This window comes from Dermacentor andersoni, chromosome 6 (assembly GCF_023375885.2).
Source record: "Dermacentor andersoni chromosome 6, qqDerAnde1_hic_scaffold, whole genome shotgun sequence".
NCBI lineage: Eukaryota > Metazoa > Arthropoda > Arachnida > Ixodida > Ixodidae > Dermacentor > Dermacentor andersoni.
Window position 1 is genome coordinate 156,342,114 of NC_092819.1, and position 21,734 is coordinate 156,363,847.

Here is a 21,734-nt window from a genome sequence, read left to right on the forward strand (position 1 = left end):
AAGGAACCCGTAAGACTCAATCAGGTTCACGTATGGTGCTGCATTGTCATTAAGAGTGTCGATATTAATATCTCCACATATTATTGCAGGATTATTCATAGAGGCGAGATGTTCTAGAGCAGGTTCAAAGGCTTCCAGAAAAAGACTAATGTGCGAACTTGGGGAACGGTATAAAACACCTACAGTTAACTTGGAACTCAGCTCAAGGAATAAGAAATCATATGCATCGGGAACCTGACATGTTAGTTTGGGACAATGCTTGAAAGGAATATTCTTGTGTACATACAAAGCAACTCCTCCGCCACGCGTCTTTGTTGGTCGCGAGAGATAAACTGAATTAAAATTTGGAATATTAAAGAATTCATCAGGTTTCAACCAAGTTTCTGACAACGCGATTATATCATACTCAAAGGAATGGGACTTTAATAAAACCAGCAAAGAGTCAATATTTTTAGTTAAGCTTCTAATATTGCAGTGTAGTATCTTCAGATTATGCGCAGCTGAAAAAGCCGCGTTCAGATGCGACACATTACACATTTCTGGAAATGGCTTACCTACTGCAGAGGCCACAAAATCATGCAATTAAATTCAATGACTGACGAGGTTTCAGTTTTCCGGACAAGAATTTTTCCATTGGAAACCCAGGAAAATTTCCACTGTTTTTCTTTCCTTTTCTGAATGGTCTTGCCGAGCAATATCTTCAACTCCGGACATAAATGTTCATTTATGTAAATAGGATTATCATTTTCTAATTGCAAGTTTAATGTGGAAAGCTTCTTCCTTTTTGCGAGTTGGAGGAAGTTGTCTCTGACTTTGCGAGATGTAAATCGGACAACAATGTTGGATTTTGTTTTATCTTTAGTTGACACGCGATGAACTACATCAATGTCCGATGTGGAGATTTCCGTACCAAGTTTAGCCCCAAGTACCTGCACGGTATTTTCAAGGTTCTCATCAACTGTGAAAGGAAGACCCTTAATTTCCAAATTCGTTGCTCTGCTGTATTGCTTCAAATCAATCACGTCTTTCTTTGTGGCGGCAAGTTCCTGTTTAAGGTGCAGGTTTTCTTTTTTAAGCTGTTCATTGTCGTCTTTGAGAGTCTTGAGATCCGCGCAGGCACTCTCTAGCTTGGTCTTAAGGTCATCAAAGGAATTACTAATATACTGAGTCGCATCCTTGATTTCGTCAAGGTCAGTCCTGATTGCATCAATTTTGTCAAGCTTCAGTGACATGTCCTGAACAATTTTCGCCAATTCTTTGATGGTGGTAGGTGCTTTTTCTCCCATCATAGAGCCAGAGCAGCGAGCGACTTAGAGTAGGTAATAGAAAGAAAGCGTCTAAGTCACGCACCTGCAAGAAGGCGAAGGGCGTTTTTAGCAGCGCTGTTCCATGCGAGCTATTCCCACTGAGTCGCCCGCTGCTCTGTGCCGACAGGGTTCCACCACCTTGCTTTTATAGCTGCAGGACCGGCGGTGCGCAGGCGCAATGATGGCTTCTTGTCAGTAGAGTTGAGGGGGCGTGATCCAGGTTCTCCAGGTAATCACCACGTCGATCCTGCTTTTATAGCTGCAGGACCGGCGGTGCGCATGCGCAATGATGGCTTCTTGTCAGTAGAGTTGAGGGGGCGTCATCCAGGTTCTCCAGATAATCACTACGTCGATCTGCAAGAAGGCGAAGGGCGTTTTTAGCAGCGCTGTTCCATGCGAGCTATTCCCACTGAGTCGCCCGCTGCTCTGTGCCGACAGGGTTCCACCACCTTGCTTTTATAGCTGCAGGACCGGCGGTGCGCAGGCGCAATGATGGCTTCTTGTCAGTAGAGTTGAGGGGGCGTGATCCAGGTTCTCCAGGTAATCACCACGTCGATCCTGCTATTGAGTTGTAGTACGGCTTAACGCGAGAGACGTGGACAACTTCGCGGCTGCGATGGCCTAGGTCCGTCGATGGTGTGAGGGGCTCTACGATGTAATTGACGGAGGACGTTTGCTCCAGTACGCGGTAAGGTCCAAGGTTTTGCGGAAAGGGCGGGTGCGGTACCCGAAGCCATACGAGAGAGCCAGGAGAAAAAGTTAGTGCAGGACGGTCGGCAGGTATACGGGACTGCTGCTGCCACTGATCCTCTGTGGAAAAGAGCGGGCAAGCTGGCGGCATTCCTTGGCATGTCGAGCAGCTCCAGATGGCGGAGCACTTTCGGACGTATCAGGTTTACATGAAAGAATGGTATCGAACGTATTAAATGGTTCTCGTCCGTATAGGAGAAAGTAAGAGGAAAATGTAGTAGTTGCTTTGGCCGCAGTATTGTACGCATACGTCACGAAAGGGATAACTTGGTCCAAATTTGAGTGATCAGAGGCAACATACGTCGAGATCATATCGCCAAGAGTACGGTCTCGAAGCGCTTGGTAATACCGTTAGTTTGCGGATGGTAGCTGTACTGGTGCGGTGGACGATTCGGCATTCGTCGACTAGTGCCTTCAAAGCATCGGAAAGAAAGGCGCGGCCTCTATGCCTCAGAAGTTCGCGAGGGGCACCGTGGCGAAGAACGAAATGTTCTAACAGAAACGATGCAACAATGCATCCACTGCAACAATAATCCAGCCGTTGCCTGCTGGAGTGGAGGGTAGCGGTACTTGTATGTCCATTACCAACACGATCAAAGAGTCGACTAGGGTAGGGAAGGAGTTGTGACGGGTAGACTTGTCCGAGAGGTGCTTTTCGGCATTGGCACTGAGCACAGGAGCGAATTAACTTTCGGACTTAGTTAACATACCACGCCAATAAAATCGGAGGCGTAGTCGACGATGACCTTGCCCTATTACATGACCTAGATGAGCTACCTCCGGCCGTCCTAATTGGCATTTGGGACCCTTGACGGTTAAGTGGGCTTCTCGTAGATGACAAAACACGGTTCGCAAGTGTTGCATATCGTCCACCAATGATGAAGAAAAGATTGCTATGTCATCGAGATACGGAAGTGCAAAGTCCTCCATTCCTCGTAGCACCTGGTCCATAAGGCTAGAGAAACAACAGGGAGCATTCTTCAATCCAAAGCTCAGGGCTTCCGGCCGAAAGGTTTCCATCGGGTAAATAAACGCCGCAAGCCTGCTTGCCCTCTCGGTCAATGGAACTTGCCAGTACCCTTTGACTAAATTGAGCGTAGAGATGAAATTAGCACTGCTCACTTTCTCAAGCCTTTCCTCGATACACGGTATTGGGTAGGTCTGGTCCTTCCTGATTAAGTTGAGCCTTCGGTAGTCGATACACGGTTGCGGCTCCTTTCCTGGGACCTCAACCAAGAAAGAGGCGAGGTATAATCAATCTCTCCCAGCTCGATTCCACCTAGCTCTAACATCTTGTTTACTTCAGCGGCCACGACTTGATGCTGACGAGTTGACGCTGACAAACTCGGTCCGATGAAGTTAACTCGGTATCGTGAACGATCGCAGTGGTCCTGCCCGGGGTGTCTGTAAATACTTCTTTAAATTCAAACACGAGCTCCCCCAGTTCGGCCCTTTGATTGGGATTCAACTCCGCCTGCTCTACGAGCTTGTCAATAGTCTCGTGAATGTCTTTTGCCCCCCTTACTGACGTTAAATCGAGAAAGTCAACAGGCTTCTCCTCAGGTTGGTTAAGGGACATGTTCACAATGGCCTCCCTTTGCCGCTAGGATTTTAGTGGATTGCTGTGGAACACTTTTCGTGTCCTTCGTTTTACCGGTACCGTGATTACGTAGTTTGTTTCAGATAATTTCTGAATTTTGTTACCCGGTCCTTCCCATTGAACGTGCAGTTTGTTTTTCAATGAGGGTTTCAGGATCATTACCTTTTCCCCAACTTCAAAGCGTCGTGTGCGAGCCGTCCTGTCATAGTAATGCTCAGCATTGCTTTGTGCCTTACCCATTTTCTGCTCAGCAATAATTGTGGCAGGGCTTACGTTCAATAACTTTCTCCTGCACTCTGCCTCTCGAGACATTTCAGGCTCCGGCGCTTGCCTGACCACTTCCTTAGCTGGTTCACTTTCCGTATTATCCCCTATAGGGCTGTCCTGTTCGGTGCTCGTTGACGAATCCTCCGTCAAACCTGTTTCCTCCACCACTGGACATTCGTACACTGCCTTGGCCACGAGCTCCCTTGCCTTGGAAAGAGTTAGGGCTAGCACTATTCCCTCACTAAACCCGAATACTCGGACTTTTGTTATAAAACAAATAAGCAACGTTTAACACCCGAACCCTCTCGAGTGAAGCAAGCTTAGCAGGACTCTTCCAAGAACTATCAGACATTGTTTGGGATGTTATCGGCCTTAGTGAAATTAGAAGACCTAGTGAGGCTTACACATTGCTCAATAACGGCTATGTCCTCTGCTATAGAGGTCTCCCGGATAAGAAGCAATACGGGGTGGGATTCCTAATCCATAAGGACATAGCGGGCAACCTTGACGAATTTTACAGCATCAACGAGAGGGTAGCAGTAGCCGTAATCAAACTCAGCAAAAGGTACAGAATAAAGGGAGTACAAACGTACGCTCCAAGGTCCAGTCACGACGATGAGGAAGTAGATCGGTTTTATGAAGATGTTGAATTAGCGTTGAGAAAAGTGCAAACGTGGTATACAGTAGTAATGGGGGACTTCAATGCAAAAGTGGGGGAAAAGCAGGCGGCTGAACAGGCAATTGGCAACTACGGTGTCGATTCTAGAAACTCTAGATGCGAGATGCTGGTAGAATTCACAGAAAGAAATAAGCTGAGAATAATGAACACTTTTTCAGGAAACGTAGCAACAGAAAATGGACCTGGAAAAGCGCTAATGGTGAAACAAGAAATGAAATGTATTTCATACCTTCTGCCAATCCCAGCATAGTGTAGGATGTTCAAGTAATAGATAGGGTAAAACGTAGTGATCATAGGATAGTGAAGGCCAGGATCCACCTGAAATTAAACAGAAAAAGAGTAAAATTGATCAAGAAAAAAAAAGGTCAACTTAGAGGCAGAAAGGTTAAAAGCAAACAAATTTAGGCTGGTACTTGCAAACAAATATGCAGCATTAGAACAGAAAGATGATGATGATGATGATGATGACATAGAGGTAATGAATGAAACCGTAACGAGGCTGGCTTCAAATGCAGCGATTAAAATGGGAGGTAAGGCACCAAGGCAACCAGTAGGCAAGCTCTCCCAAGTAACAAAGGACCTAGTAAGGAAACGACAAAGAAGGAAAGTGTCCAACTCAAGAGATAAGATCGAATTTGCGGAATTGTCAAAACTGATCAACAAGGCGAAAATAAGTGATATTCGAAACTAAAACGTGAGAAAGACTGAAGAAGCCGTAAAATATGGACGCAGCCTAAAATCAGTGAGAAGGAAACTTGGCATAGGACAAACCAAGATGTATGCGCTAAAAGATAAGCGGGGTATTATCATCAGCAATCTGGAAGATATAGTAAAAGCAGCGGATGAATTATATACTGACCTTTACAGTACCCATACGATTCAGGGGCGCTCTATTCAAAACAATAATGAACATTATACAGAAACTCCCCCTATAACTAGAGATGAGGTCAGAAAGGCCTTGCAAGGCATGAAAAGGGGGAAAAGCGGCAGGAGAGGATAGAATAACAGTCGATTTCATCGAAGATGGAGGAGACATAATGCTAGGGAAACTCGCGGCTCTCTATACGAAGTGTCTATCGACTGCAAGGGTCCCAGAAAACTGGACAAATGCAAACATTATACTAATCCACGAAAAGGGCGACGGTAAAGAACTAAAAAATTATAGGCCCTTAAGCTTACTCCCAGTATTATATAAAATATTTACCAAAATAATCTCCAAAAAATAAGGACAACATTGGAATTTAGTCAACCAAGGGAGCAGGCTGGCTTCAGGAAAGGTTACTCTACAATGGATAACATCCATGTCATAAACCAGGTTATCGAGATATCCGCAGAGTACAATAAACTTCTCTATATGGCTTTCATAGAGAACGAAAAAGTATTTGATTCAGTAGAGATACCAGCAGTCATGAAGGGCTTGCGTAATCAAGGAGTACAGACCGCTTACATAAATACCCTAGAAAATATCTACAGAGATTCCACAGCCACCTTAATTCTACACAAGAAAAGTAGGAAGATACCTGTAAAGAAAGGAGCCAGACAAGGAGACACAATCTCTCTAATGCTATTCACTGCGTGCTTAGAAGAAGTATTCAAGCTATGAAACTGGGAAGGCTTAGGAGTAAAGATCGACGGCGAATACCTCAACAACGTTCGGTTTGCCGATGACATTGTTCTATTCAGCCACAATGCAGACGAGATACAACAAATAATTGAGGTCCTTAACAGGGAAAGTGTAAGAGTGGGACTGAAGATTAATATGCAGAAGACAAAGATAATGATAAATAACCTGGCAAGGGAACAATATTTCAAGATAGCAGGTCAGCCTATAGAGTCTGTGGAGAAGTACGTTTACCTAGGTCAACTAATCACAGGGAACCCGGACCATGAGAAGCAAATTCACAGAAGAATAAAAATGGGTTGGATCGCATATGGCAGACATCGTGAGCTCCTGAATGAGAGCTTACTATTATCGTTAGAAAGGAAAGTATACAATCAGTCCATTTTACCGGTGCTGACATAGGGCGCAGAGACTTGGAGCCTGACGAAGAAGTTTGAGAACAAGTTAAGGACCGCGCAAGAGCGATGGAACGAAGAATGCTAGGCATAAATTTAGGAGACAGAAAGAGAGCAGTTTGGATAAGAGAAAAAGCGGGCATAGACGATATTCTAATAGACATTAAGAGAAAAAAGATGGCGCTGGGCAGGTCATGTAACGCGCAAACTAGATAACTGTTGGCCCATTAGGGTAACAGAATGAGTACCAAGAGAAAGAAAGCGCAGTAGAGGACGGCAGAAGACTAGATGGAGTGACGAAATTAGGAAATTTGGTGATGCTATTTGGAGTCGGTTGACGCAGGACAGGGGTAATTGGAGATCGCAGGGAGAGGCCTTCGCCCTGCAGTGGACATGAATAGGCTGATGATGAAGATGATGATGATGGATACTGCGGTGGAAGATGCGCCGAAATGGCGGCTTCAGTGTCCAGTACTCCAAAGGGGCCTTCGATGCAAATCTTTGCCACCGGGATACGAACACTGGAGGCCTCGATGGCTTGCCTTATCAAAGCACATTTACCCGTGAAATGGCCTTCCTCCACGTACGACGGGTGCACCACGTCCAGTGTGGCTGCCGAGTCGCGAAGCACCCGGCACGGTTTGCCGTTTACCAAAAGGTCTCGAATGTACGGTTCTAACAAGTTCAGATTTTCGTCGTTACTACTTAGTGACATAAACATTAGTTTGGTGATTTCCGCACACCACGGAGATATGCACCGTTTGCTGGCAGTTGTAACGAACTACTGGTTTCTTGGCCTCGAAAGCTTTTTTCTTTTGCCTTTCTGCCCTCTGTTCGGGCGACTCCTCCCTTCTCTTGCTGTTCTCGTCACTATTCTTCACCGAATTTGACCTTTGATTTATACTGATTCGACTTTGACCATCGCTCTGGCTCGTCGGGTCTGTATTTATTCACCTCCTTCTGAGTAGCTTCGTTGCCTTCGAACGCACGGCGAGTTACGTACTCCTCAGCGAGATTGGCCGCTCGCGTGATAGTGTCTACGCCTGGCCTATCCTGAACGCAATGCTTGATGTTTACTGGCAGCCGGCGGTAGAACTGCTCCAAAGCTACGCACTGCATTGTCTTTTCGCCGTCGCCGAGTGCACCCTCTTCTCTGCGCCATTCCTTCAGGTTTACTCCAAGGTGTATGCGAAATTGGAGTATGACTCACTATGGACTTCTCGACCTCCCTGAATTTTCGCCTGAATGCTTCTGCTGATTATCTATACTTTTAGGCACACTCACTTTGAATTCATCAAAGTCCTGTGCTTCTTCTTTCACCATGCGGGCAATGATATAAACTACCTCACGTGGCGGTAACATAAGCAAGCGTTGCGGCCACGTGTTTATTGCGAATTTCGCCCTCTCACACGCGCGCTAAAATTGCACCAGAAAAAGACCTATGTCCCCTCCTACGGCGTAGGCTGCCATCAAGACTGTTATTCTGCGCTCGCTTGCACGCACATCTGTGCTAGGTCTTTCAGTATTTTTAGCTTTCAGGAGCTCAACCTCTAGGGGCTTCATTTCGAGGTGGCGCTCTTCTTTGGCCTTACGTGCTGCTCTATCGTGCTCTTCCTTTTTTTCCGCAACGCTCTCAAGGCATTCTTTCAGTTCATCGTCGTCTGCCCTGGTCGTTTCGATCGCCCCAATGATCTGCGGCTTTCTCTATGATTCGGCAATTTGGAGGCCCGAATCTCTGGCCAAGCTCACCAATTCCGACTTCTTTAGTGCCTTCGATTTCATGGCTGCCCTTAGTGCTGCTAACGCTTCGCTCTATAACAACCTCGACGTACTCGAAACTTCCATCAACGGTTTAAAAAAATCACTGCTCGGTACTTCCCCAAAATATACGTAAACACAAGTGATATCTTAGTGAAGAAAAGCCGTGCACTCACCGTATGTAGTCATGAATCCGGAGACGATACTCAGGGTAGCGTATCCCAATTTCTGCCAACCAGTTGTTGCGTTCTCCAGGGTAGCGTACCCCCCGCTGCCAATCAGTTGTGACGCCTGTTTATCGAAGCTCGACCGACGTTCCTATTGGGTAGCGTGGCGTTGTCGGCAGGTTGCAGGCTTCCGGTAGACCGTGGCGATCAGGCAGGGACGAGACGACCTCTAGTCTGAAACTTGCATGGTTTATTCAATGGTTGGTGAAACATGTAAAAGAAGAGAATGAAGTGAAAAAGTACATTCCCGGCCATTTGAATAGGGCCACCAAAGTCGTAGGCGCGATCTTGCTCACGTCAACTTCACGTCACAGGCACTGAGTCTGGTTGTGAATGGGTAGCTGATCACTCCTCGCCGATGAGCTTGGACGGCCCCGCCTCCGCAGGTGGCAACACTGGTGCCTGGTTGGGGATGAGGCTGTTGATCCATGCTCCCAGGTGAGGTGGTACGCGCTTGCGTCCGCAGGGCAAAACCCGCAGGTCTGGTCGGGGAAGGGGCTGCTGATTCATGCTTTTAGGGGAGGTGGTACGGGCTTGCTTCCTCTGGCGGCAACCAGCGAGGACTGTTTGGTTGGCGGAAAGTGTTTACAGTTCGTGGAAATGGTGTCTCGTTGTGGATGGGCGACTGATTCATTCTACCAGTTGACGTCTTCATGGAAGTTCTCCTGCCGAGCTTGACAGTTCTTGGAAAGGACAGCTTTCAAGTCGCACACACATAAAGGGGCCTGTAAGCACTGCGGGGCGCCAACCAGACCGGCAACCGCACGATACAGCCAAAACGAATTTCGAATTCACCCTTCGTTTCGGTAAGGCATGGTGGTCGAGCATCGTTTTTGCACGGAGTGCTACACACCAACCGTAACACCATGCAAAGAACGACAGAATTTCCCTAGGGCCCAAATAATGACTAAACACTCTTTCTCTATAACAGAGTAATTAGCCTCGGCCTTTGTCACAGTTCATCTTGAGTAGGTGATGACATACTCATCGAACCTCGCTTTTCGTTGCGCGAGTACGGCGCCGAGTCTGACGCCGCTGGCATCAGCGTAGACCTCGGTGGTGGCTGCAGGATCGAAGTGGTGGGGGATAGGTGGCGAGGTTAGCAGGTGGCATAATATTGTGAAGGCGTCATCGCAGGGAAGCGACCAAGTAGAAAGTTCTTTGTTGCCATAGCAGAGCTGCCAGCGGTTCACTTATGGAGGAGAAATTTTAGATGAAACGTCGGAAATACGAGCATAAACCAAGGAAACTTTGAAGCTCCTTTAACTTCTTTGGTTGTGGAAAGTCGGTGAGAGCACGGACCTTGCTGGATCCGAAAGGTGCCGTCTCGCGATGCAACATGGCCAAGAATAGTGAGCTTTCAGGCGACGAAACAACATTTTATTTTACATTGAGTTGAAGTCCGGCGTCAGTAAGGCATTTCAGAACGTGCTCGAAACTCCTGAGATGTATTCGGAAATTAGCGGAAAAGACAACTAAATCATCCAGGTAGCATAGACATGTCTTCCATTTGAGGTTGCATAAATTATTATCCATCATCCTCTCAAAAGGGGCTGGAGTGTTACACAGGCCGAAAGACATTACGATGAATTCGTATGATCCGTCAGGTGCTACAAATGCTGTTTTTGGTCGGTCAGATGGTGCCAAAGGGGCTTGCCAGTATTAGGAACGTAAATTCAGTGAAAGAAAAACATCCACTCTCTGCAAACAGTCGTCGGTAGTCGACACAGAACCGAATAGAGCCATCCTTTTTCTTAACCAGAACGACCGGTGGCACCCAGGGACCGTTTGAAGGGTGCACAACGCCGTGTTTGAGCATGGCAGCAACCTGGTCGTAACTAACACGGTGCTCCGAGGCGGAAACTCGGTAAGGGCGTTGCGGTAGAGGTGCATGACTGCCGGTATCGATCTGGTGAAAAACGGCCGATGTGCGGCTCAAACCGGAAGTATCGCTGTCGAAACAAACGCTGAACTTCTTCAGGAGCGCGATAAGCTGGCTTCGCTCTGAAGATGACGCTTGCATCGTCGATGGAGCGGTGGAAAGCGTCGAGGAGTGACTGATCAACCGCAGGGTCGCAAGTAAATACGCTAAGGTCCGTAGAAGTAGAAGCGGCAGGAGCGTCAAAGATTCAAAAGGTGTCGACCGGTTGAACGAGGCCTGAAATTCATCATGAAATAAAGATAAAGGGCAAGCCGTGTAATTGTCGATGACCATTTCCGTGACGCCATGGCTGCGAAGAGTAAAGAGAGCAAATAGCAGCGGTGAACATTTGGGGCGGATGAGTGCATCATGGGACGTAAAGATAACAGTGCCATCAGAAATAGCGTATGACACAAGGAAAAGTAGGGAAGAGCACGGAAGGACGGCGTTGTCTTCGGACACAGAGTTTATCACTAGAAGGGCGGTTTTCGGTAGTGTCAAGGCCTAGAAGTGGATAAAGTTTGAGTTCGGCGTGACAAAAGTCAATAAGGGCGTCATTATTTGCAAGGAAGTCCCAGCCTAATATATTGTCATGGGAACACGAGGGCAGCACGACGAATTCGACGGTATACTGTGGTCCTTGAATGACGACGTAATATATTGAGCGTTCGCGGCTCGGAGGGAGAAGTCGGAGAGAGGCGTCAAAACCTTTCGTAGTGTACGGCAGAGTTCGGCGGAAATTACGGATATGGCGGCTCTTGTATCTACCATAGTTCCAGCACGACGATTTCTTTAACAACACTTCAATTACGTTGGCTGGAGAGGGACGAGGACTTGGACATTGCGACGTGGACGCAGTTCGTGCCTCTGCGGCGATCGGTTTTCCTGCGTGGTGGACACGGGACGGCGCCGCATCGGAGAAAGCGAGCGACGACGTGAAGATGGTAAGTGGTGCGTAGACGCGGTTGGGGGATCAGGGGAAAAGGAAGCTGGAAGGCGAAGAGGAAAACTCCGCGGGGAAAGGTGGCACTCGCCAGATGTTCGGAAAAGGATGCATGCAACAACGACAATGGCGCGCCACGTGACCAGCACCAATACAAACAAAACATATTGGACGGCCATCTAAGGTTCGCCACTGGTCGGGGTAAGGTCTGAGTCATGGTTCAGGAGTCGGAAAATGCTGTCGGTCTGGAAGCGGCGTAGATGGCGCCAAAAATGTCGGCGGTCGATGAATACAGGCCAGCAAGAGTGTTTGTGGACGAGATCAAGAAACTGCTTCAGCGTATGTGAGATGTGCCGTGACTGGTGTCTGCTTACGGGCTGGAGGAACGGCTTGAGAAACTTGCTCTTGAATGAAGTCATGCATCATGGGTGGCAAAGCGGGTGGTGGTTCCGGGACAGAAAACATCAAAAATAGCTGGCAAGCGACCTCTGCGCGAACGAACTCCTGAATTTTTAGGAACACACTAGCATGGTTGTGTTCGGCTCCAAGGCTTGACAGAGAGTCGGCGGGCGTGGTGGGACGTCGGGCGCGAAGCCGCTGCCTGCACAACTCGTCGTAACTCTGACATAATTTTGTAAATTCCTCGACAGTGCGAGGATTCTTCGATAATAACATTTAAAATGTGTCGTCCTCAATACCCATCATTATCTGTTTGATCTTCTCCTCTGACATCAACGCGTTCTCCCATTTGGAAAGGTCAACAGTGTCCTCAATATAGCTGGTGAAATTCTCTTCGACTTTTTTGGTATCGTGTACGTGAACATTGTTCTGCACGAAGCTTTCGTACTGCTAGCCGACCAAAACTTGCGTAAAGCTGGTCTTGAAGACCAACCACCAAGCCAGGTTGGCTTCATGGTTTGGAAAGCATAGTTTCCCAACGTCCGAAAAATAGAATGCGACGTTTTTCAACTTGTTAACATCGTCCCACTGGCTCACTCACTCGCTCACATGAGGAGATCCAATCTTCAACGTCTTTGTCATCTGCGCCGGAGAAGGTAGGGGGATCTTGCCAACGCAGGGCACCGGCCCAAACCAGGGTGGGCGGCGCCGTTGGAGGAGTCGGAGGAGTGCAGGAATCGTTGGGGATGATGGGGGGTAGAGTGCGTCTCCGAATTCCAGGTTGGTCGAAACCCAGCACCTCCACCACTTGCTAAGAGATTTATTAGCAATGGATGCAGGCGAATGCGTAACAGTCACAAGCGTTCTGCCAAGGACAGCAACCACGAACTCGTACCAGCGGCGATGCGCAGGCTACTCTGCTTCATTACACTATATATATAAATATATATATATATATATATATATATATATATATATATATATATATATATATATATATATATATATATATATATATATATATATATATATGAGTTGGTATGAGTTGCCTGAGACAGAGAGAGAGAGAATTTAGTGACCAAGGCTGGACCAAGGCTAGAACCCGGCCGTATCATCGCCAAATGATTTACGCTTCGCGCATTTGTACGTTCCTTTTGTAGGCTTTTAATACAACAGGACCATCCAAAAAACATTCATTTGGTAAATTTAAGGAAGTGTTTCGGTTTGGCAACTGATCTTTGCAGTACACGCCGCTTGGGGTCGCTCTGGCGTCACAACCCTGTCGGCATGGATGCCACGCTAAGAACGGAAGGCCCGCTGCTTTAAACCTATATGTAATTTTGCTCTTGACTTCTGCAGTACGCGTTCGTTTTCCATATGTTCTTCCACAAAGCCTGACACAGAGGGCTCCTGTCAAGGGAAGCGGAGTGAGCCGGGGTGCCGCACGGGTGGGACGGGGGTTAAGTAGATGCCCCTTCAGTGGTCAAACACCAGAAAATAATTACTTGTTCTTTTTGATGCAATGTGTTACAGAGAGTGATTTTTTTTGTAAAATATTGATTGAAGGCTATACATAAGTTGATGTTATTGACTAGGCGGAGCATTGTCTGAGTGGTGGCATTGTCTGAGTGGAGCAAAGGAACGCCTCCCTTGAGTATTACGCGATTGCCATTGCAATAACAAAGGCTGAAAAATGCGTCAGCAAAGGTTATTTTTGCCATTGACAGATGTGGTTTTCAATCACACGTGATGAACCATTGTAGTCGAGTCCTGCCGAAGTTTTCTGAAGCGTATCACTGAAGTTAGGCCAAGAAATGTCACTAGAATTACCGTTAAAATTGTCAAGTGTCTTTTAAGAACATGGATGTCTGGGAGCACTCTAACATAAGCTAACGTGAAGCAAGTCACTTATCTAGAGGTTTCGTGTTTGACTAATGTCCGTGCAGGTGAAGGAAAACAGTAAATTTACTAGGAGGGTATACAGGACTTTACAGATGTATTCACTATAGCGTGGGTGAATATTCAAAGTTCAAAACAAGCAGTCTGTGTGTAATATTTTATTGCCCGCCGTTGTTGCTTAAAGGCTATGATGGGCTGTTCAGCACGAGGTCACGGGATCGAACGCCGGCCCCGGCGGCCGCTTTCAATGAGGGCGATGTGCGAAAACACCCGTGTACTTAGATTAAGGTGCACGTTAAAGAACTCCAGGTGGTAGAAATTTCCGGAGTCCTCCGCTACGGCGTGTCTCATAATCAGAAAGCGCTTTTGTCACGTAAAACTCCCTAATTTAATTTTAATATTTTATTCCTATTCGTAAATGAACTATTCGGTACTCTCAATTATGGAAGCTAACCAAATACTTCGCAACAACCGACTGTTAAAGTCAGGTTACTGTTCTCCGCCTGCTGAACAAAGTATCCCGAATATCAGAAGTGCATTGTCTCTTATCACTTCATTGTATTTAAAGAATAATAAACGCAAACTGAGGAGAACGGCAAAGATTTTTGAAGCAATGCAGAAACCGAATGGGTAATGCACTTTCCTTGTCGATGTTGCGGTGAAAGTGTGGCGCTGCTTAACACTCCTTGCGTTAGATCTTGTGCACATACAAAAATATCCAAGAATGTGGACGTGCGAACTGCCGCACAACTGGCAGTGCAAAGCTTGTATAATGCGGAGGTTGTGGGTTCGGCTCCCACCGTCTGCAGGTTATTTTTCTTTTCCTCCATTTCCCTTTAGCTTCTCATTTTTACATTTCAGTCATAAACTGGAAGTATTTTCTTCTATGCATTCTTTTTCTTCCTTATCTCTTGGCTTTATATGGTTGTGACTAACAATAAATCGAGTCCCTCGGTTCCTTTTCTCTTACATTACACGACAACCGCTTAGTTGTGCTTCCGGTTTACCGTTTAGTTTTTCTTACTGTCTATTCTTGTAGCACATTTATGTTTTATGTTACAGCCAGTGTTGATTTCCTTGTAATAGACTCTGTATTTTGTCAACGGCCCACAGATATTCCATTATCTTTTTTTCCCTTTTCTGTAATTTCGGATATTTTTTCAGCAATTGTTTATTTAGCGCTTTTGAAAAGCTAGCCATCCAGCAGCCTGTCATTCTTGAAAAGCTTGTTGGCGACCAGGCTCTAAAGCTCTCGAGCACTTCTTTCGACAACAGTTGAAGTAATCTTGCGCTTAAAACGATCCTAATTTCCAGTGATAGCTGACTGCCTATTCAGTACCAGTGTGTTGTCTAATTGTACCGGAATAATTATTGCAGTTGAAAACTTGTGCCTCTGCATTTGTTTTTTCGGTATTCGAAAAAGTCAAAATTCGTCCACCTCTAACATTTACATACCTAATAATGAAAGCTTAACCTTTCGTTACGATCAGGTAGCAAGGTTACAAATACGGCACGATTCAAAAGAACACAAATAACGCAGTTTTCCTTACATGGGCACGCATTTAGTCTACATTAACCTTGAATTTTCCGTTCGACATTCGTGGTAGCAGAACTAAATTCTGCGGAACGCACTTAGCCGCCTATTGCTAACACGGTGATGACAATTGCCCAAGCTTCACACATGTCAGCTACCATATTTTTGCCTGTGGTCTCCCTAAAAGCCGTCTGAAGTACTGATTGTTCCGAGAACCATGAAGACAGAAGCAACTTGTCCAGACTTGCGTGAGCGAGCTCAGCCGTTCGGATACTTACGCCTTTTTTACGCAGTCGATGTGTCTTATTCACCTGCTGTGTTCTAAATCTCAAAACAACGTTTATTTCATTTTGCTTTAGTAAATTAGCTTACTGACATGCTTGAGCGCGTCCACCAATCAAATGCATTCAGTGACACCACTGAAACCACAGCGTTCAAATAGCCCTTTTGAATATTAAAGAAACACTAATTTTGGGAGCACAGTGTGAATCCTATTATGATGACTACCGTGTTGTGAAGCACAATCACCCTGTGAAGGCTACCAGTGTGAAGGCAACCGTTCTTAAGTAGTAACAGACCCTATGCTTCGTACAACGAGTTTGGTCCGTTTACATGTACCTTTTGAATAACAAACTGCGTTCTTGAACGCCATTTTTGAAGCAACTTTTCTATCTTGTAAGTCGGTAAAATATCGCAAATTGCTCATTTAGGTGACTAAAAATGTCGCTGAAGACTAAATAGAAGACTTTATCCTGAACAGACAAAAAGGTCACTAAATCTAACAACAAGGTCGCTAAAATGGCAACACTGATGAAATACAGGTAAATTATGAAAGCAAATCTGATGTTGTGTTTTGAAAGATGGCTAGGTTAAACGGCCCCAGCAAACGCTGGATGATGCAATGGATGGTAGGTTCAACTTGACTCAGACTGCCCATTTGCATGGTGCGTCCGCAGGCGGCCCGCACCGTGAGATACCGTACTCTTAGCTGCTTTTAGTGGCCGGCTGAGCGTCATCTGCTACAGCACGTGGCGGTTTGGCCCAAAATACCATCCTAGCTGCCCAAGCAAAGTATACGCAATTAATAAATCGTAGGTATAGGAGCCCAATTCTGAGAGAAAGCTTGGCATCAGCTGTTTTGTTGAATTTGCCTGTGTGCAGCCGGCAGTGCCCGCTGCCAAAATACGTGGGGGTGGAAGGGGGCAGGCAAATGGCCTAGTTTGTCCTTCCTGTGACTGTCGAGAAGGCATGCCCCCCCCCCTCCTTAACAGTAGATTCGCCTTTGTCAAGTGACGTGTTACGGGCGCACAGGCAAATATAAATACGTCACTCGATGACGCAATGCGTGCGCGATGTAGAGCGCTCGCAGCAGAAAGCAAACGCTTTGTGCTGCCTCTTTCTTCATCGCGAAAAAACATTTTACGGCCAAATCAATGCAAGCAGCCTTGAAACTACTGGGAGCCTCAAATGCACTAGGTTTCCAGTATGACAGACCCACTACCCCGAATCAGTGCCTTGGTGAATGTCTTGAAGAGCCACTGTCGATGTGGGAGATTTACCAGCTGGAATTGAGTAGACCGTGTGTGCTATATACATACAGGGGATTAGTGCCCTGAAGAAACACTGTAGCCGGGGCTCCGCGTGCAGCTGGTGGAGAGGCCAAAACTCCACTCAGTGGGCTTCTTGCAGCTTTCTGTAAAGTCGAGAGACCTTGATCGCGACTCTAGACGCCTTATTTCCGGTTTTGAAAATTGCAGGTAAGCAAATGGCCTACTTTGCCCCCCACGTCTGAGATAGGGCAATCAAATGTCCCCCCGCTGCCCCCCCCCTTCCGGGTAGATACGCCCATGCCGTTTGCCTATATTTGTATCGCTGTGTATTTGTTCGTAATTTTTATAACGGAGGGAAACAAATATTTTCTGCATGCATTTGAAAGAACACTTTGGTTTGTCCATTCCACATAGAAGAATTCTGTTTGCCCGCACTATAGTAGTGCCATCACTAGCTATGTAAAGGCGGTCATCAATAAATCAGGCACCTGTGTAGGGATATATGCACTGCTTATGTCAACTGCGTGTATATTCCTGGTTATTTTATGCTGGATACATGCATACAAAACCTTTATGAAAGCGTAGAAGTCTGTATAATGCACCCTTAATTAAGAAGGGCGTATGTCCGTAAAGAACTTTTGTACACGTAGGGTAAAATTCTGACAAAATACCCATTGAGCGAAAAGGGTGCGACTCTGAGTTAACACCCATTGGTGAAAAGGGTGTAACTCTTAACTAAACAACCTTTCATATGGGTGTGTTATCTAAAACGCCCTTCGCGAAAGACGTAAGCGGATGAGTTATAGACGCGAAAAGAGACCTTTCAGGTTAACATTTTCCTTAGTGTGCAGAGTTGTCTCACTGTGAGTTGTCACGTGACAATGCGTCCTTGAGATTGCACCCATTCTGATGTGGAGACGCAAGAAACTCTGTTTGTTCGATGTGTGCAGATGTCAAGAAATACTTTCATACACGTTTATGTCAAATTAACTCTTCTTCTTGCTGTAAATATACCCGTGAAATAGAGCCACCATAAGGTGATAGTGCGTGCAGTTGATAGAACACCTAATTAAATATGCTGTTTATTAGGGCCCATACCCAAATAGAGGTCGTAGCTACACGTAACTAATCTGCTAAGATCTATTCTGAAATATTATTACATGTGTATGAAGAAATGTTGAAACCAAAATACGTATGCACTGCGCTATTCTTTTCTGTGCGCGAAGGAACGTAAAATAGGCCGGCCTAGCTGCTCAATTTATAAAAGGAATTACCGGATCAAGGAAGCATTAAGAAAGCATATAGTCATAGTGCTCTGCAGCCAACGATGTCATTGCGCCAATAAAAGCTGTAATCTTGAACAATCAAGGAAATTCGATGGTTTCGAAGTGAGGGCTGTTTGGTGACCTGTACACGAGTAGTCTAGTGTGACAAGAATGCTACCCCCCTCCCTTCCTCAAGCTACTTACAGAATAAATTCTTACGAACTTGCCCATAAAGTACGCTTTTAACGCCTCGCTAACGTCTATATGCAGAACACCTTCTGGGCCGCCTCGTTGCTGTTCTGCTTGGGCTACCTGATCCACGAGCTGCTGGCTCAGCAGGCGAACAAGGTGCAACTGAAACTCGAGGTGGAAAAGGAAGAAGAAGAGGAAGCGGAAGCGGAAGTACAAGCGACAACCGTTGCAGACGTCGCCTAAGCGACGTCTTACACGTACTTTGCACACGGATGATGCCCTATGCACGAGCAGTTAACTGTCTGTTCCCTCGAAGGAACAGCGAAACCTGTCACAACGCGATTCCCGTCGAACAACACAAGACCAGAACTCTTTTGAAAGGAAATTATACGTTTATAGTTTGCGCAGTTGTTTTCCATTCCATTGCTCAATATTTGTACAATTTACACTCACAAGCAGGCATTTCATGCCCCGAAGGCATGAAAACACATGGCGGTCTGATTTACCTACTGCGGAAGGGGTTGTCGGGCAATCCAAATTATTAGGTTTAGGAAATGCCTCCCCTGTATTTCTTCCGAAAACTTAATGATAACTGCGAAAGCACTGTTTTCGTACAGGAAAAAAATCAATAAAGTAAAAATTTTACCTACTGTGAAATTTAAGTCACGTGCGCCTATAAAGTGCGTTCTATCTGAAATGCGGTGGCGGCACAGCAGCTAATACAGAGCATCAGTGATAGAACGACAAAAAAACAGTAAAGAACACGCGTGAATACGGGTACGTGCCCGCAAAAATGATAACGCTGGCATGCGCTGTACTTCTCCTTGCCGTCACTTGTTGCCGTGAGGCGCTCTAAGCCCGCTCAATTGAATCTCAGCCCCCATCAATATTTACAGAAACAAAAAAGCAATAGTGAAGCCTAGCACTTCAAGGGTTTGAGAGCGATAGTGTTTTTAAGCTGACGTCAACGCTGACGGCCCTTCAGGACGCAGGATGCTCAGTATCTCTGCATTGGTTACCGGCACACGTGGGGATCCCGGGCAATGAAGAGGCGGACACTCTTGCAAAAAGTACCCACCACTCAAGCGTTTCCCTCAGCCCTGCCGTAACGGCCGCAGACTTCTCGAGACACAGGCTGCGCCGGCACATCATCGCCTGCCACACGGACAAACGGGTATCCCTGGGCCGGCCTCCACGGCCTCTTCCACAGCACGATCTCCTACGAAGGGATGCCTCGTTGCTGCTCCGACAGCGAGTTGGCTGCTACTGGACGGCAGCCCGCCGGCACCGCCTTGGGAAAGCCACCTCGCCAGCCTGTGCCTCCTGTGGTGAAGCAGAGACTCTGGAGCACCTCCTGCTGGCCTGCCCTGCTCACCTGCAGCACCGCGGCCGACTTCTGCAAGAGTTCCACCGCCTGGGGCTCCCATGTTCACGATAGGAAGATATCCTCTTCCCTTGTCGTAATCAGCTACCAGCCTTCCTAAGTGTCGTCGAGTACGTCGACTCGTCGAGGCTCTCGGCGAGACTATAGGACATTTCTACAAAGACGGATGGCCTAACGGTCATCCCACCACCTCTGGCTTCCTGATCCGCCACTACTTCGCTTCCATCTCTACGACCCTCTACCTTTCTCCCTCCTACCCTCTCTCTCTTTTATTCCCATCTCCTCCACCCTGCTGGCGCTGAACCGTGCTCCCGCATGGGTTGCAGAAAATAGTGCTAGCCGTTCCTCCTTCCCCACAGGAACCACTTCTCTCAACGCTCTTTTAGTTCGAGTAGTCACATGGCAACCCTAAAAAATCTTCAAATACGTAGGAACGGGTCAGGTTATGGTAATAAACTCGTATATTTGATTGAGTCGTCATAATGAAGTTTAACGACCAAAACACAACTACGACTAGGAGAGGCGCCACAGAAGGTAATGAGTTCTGAGCCGTAAATGGCCTGTCTCGTCTGTGTTTCGTGACGATAGAAAATTCGAGAGGGGAAATGTGAGTGTCAAGGGCGACTAACGGTGATATAGAAATGGAGATGGGGAACTCCGCACATATCTCAATGATGAGAAATTGAACTTACGAAGAAAATATTGCACACATGAGCTTAAACTATATGAAGATGCATCGTTTCAGCGCATGCGTCAATGGTTCGGCAGACGGGATTCGCGTACAAATGCGACCTCCGAATATGACTTTAACGTGCCGCTATAATTTTTCTTTCCATGGCGCCCACACTCGCCCTTAGAGAAGCGAATAAGGCAAGGAAATCACCAGCGAGGCAGCCGTTTTTCCAAGCTTGAGAAGCCCGCGAATACACAAATGATCGCCGCGCCACAGACCGCTCGAGGTACTTTGTCTGTTCTCGCGGGCTTCTCTCATGCTTCGAAAAACACTTTTGCGTAGCGCGTATAGACCAACAGAAAACCGTATCGAGAGTTTTTCATCTTGCTCTATAATTTTCTCATTGACACTTTTCATCTTACTATAATATTTGAGAAGTTGAATAATTAAGACTAACTACAGGATTAGGCTGAATCCAAAAAATAATATCAAAGCGACGGCAAACAACATTACTTTGCTTCAGTCCATCTTGGTGGCACTTGCACGTCCTTAATGTTTGGCTCAAGTTACGAGGGTACAGTGCCTTACGTGTGTGTTCCCTCGGTCAGGGTTCCAGTATATCTCCATACTGTTACAGCAACCTCCAAACGGCCATATTGGTACCATAATGTAAACTTCAGATGAGCCTGCTATAACTTTCATTCGTCAGAGGGCCAGATTTCTGTCGCTGAGCTAACCGGATGGACCTAACTCGATAACGGAATTTCAGGCCTTTACGTGCCCATACACGCGGCACAAACGTGGAGGTAAACGCTTAAAGTGAAGGCACCAACACCTTCATGCACAGTTCCCGTTGCGTGCGGTGTCTTTTTCAGGCCACTGAAGACCATTGCCTTGCACTATGTAGGATATACAAGTTACCCCTTTCCATAGAAATGAACGTCAGTGCTGTTATAGGCTCTTTCACTAAAGATTGCATTCAACCAACTTGATTTTTCTAAAGAGATTTGGTCATATATTATACGCCTTCACTGTGAAATCAAATTGATATTGTAAACGAAGATCCTCGTTATTTAGAAAGCAATGAATTGTAATTTATTAACGTGTCTTTTGTCCTCTGGGTGATAATTATTCTCTGGAATGTGCTAGAAGCAATTATTTCAAAGAAAGTTTAATACCAAAGATTAGCTACCTCAATTGAAAAGAGACTGGGCTTATTTCTGCACCTAGGTGTAAAAGGCTGCAGTTAGGCGCATTTTTAAAGTGCTCCTCAAGATTAAAATGTGTTAGGTTCATCCGTGAAAGGTTATCTTTCAGCAAATAACCATACTCAGTCCACTTCAGTATCATACAATGTTTCGGGTCCGTAT

At 46.3% G+C, this 21,734-nt stretch overlaps 1 protein-coding gene across 1 annotated transcript in view; it reads left to right on the forward strand.

Moving 5' to 3' along the window:
* LOC129382607 (uncharacterized) overlaps positions 1 to 18,714 on the forward strand; it is a 46,745-nt gene extending 28,031 nt beyond the window's left edge. Inside the window, exon 3 of the mRNA XM_055066746.2 lies at positions 18,386 to 18,714. Coding sequence (XP_054922721.2) covers positions 18,386 to 18,550 — 165 coding nt within the window. The 3' untranslated portion in view covers positions 18,551 to 18,714. The remainder of the gene's footprint in view (positions 1 to 18,385) is intronic.
* The last annotated feature ends 3,020 nt before the right edge of the window (positions 18,715 to 21,734 follow it).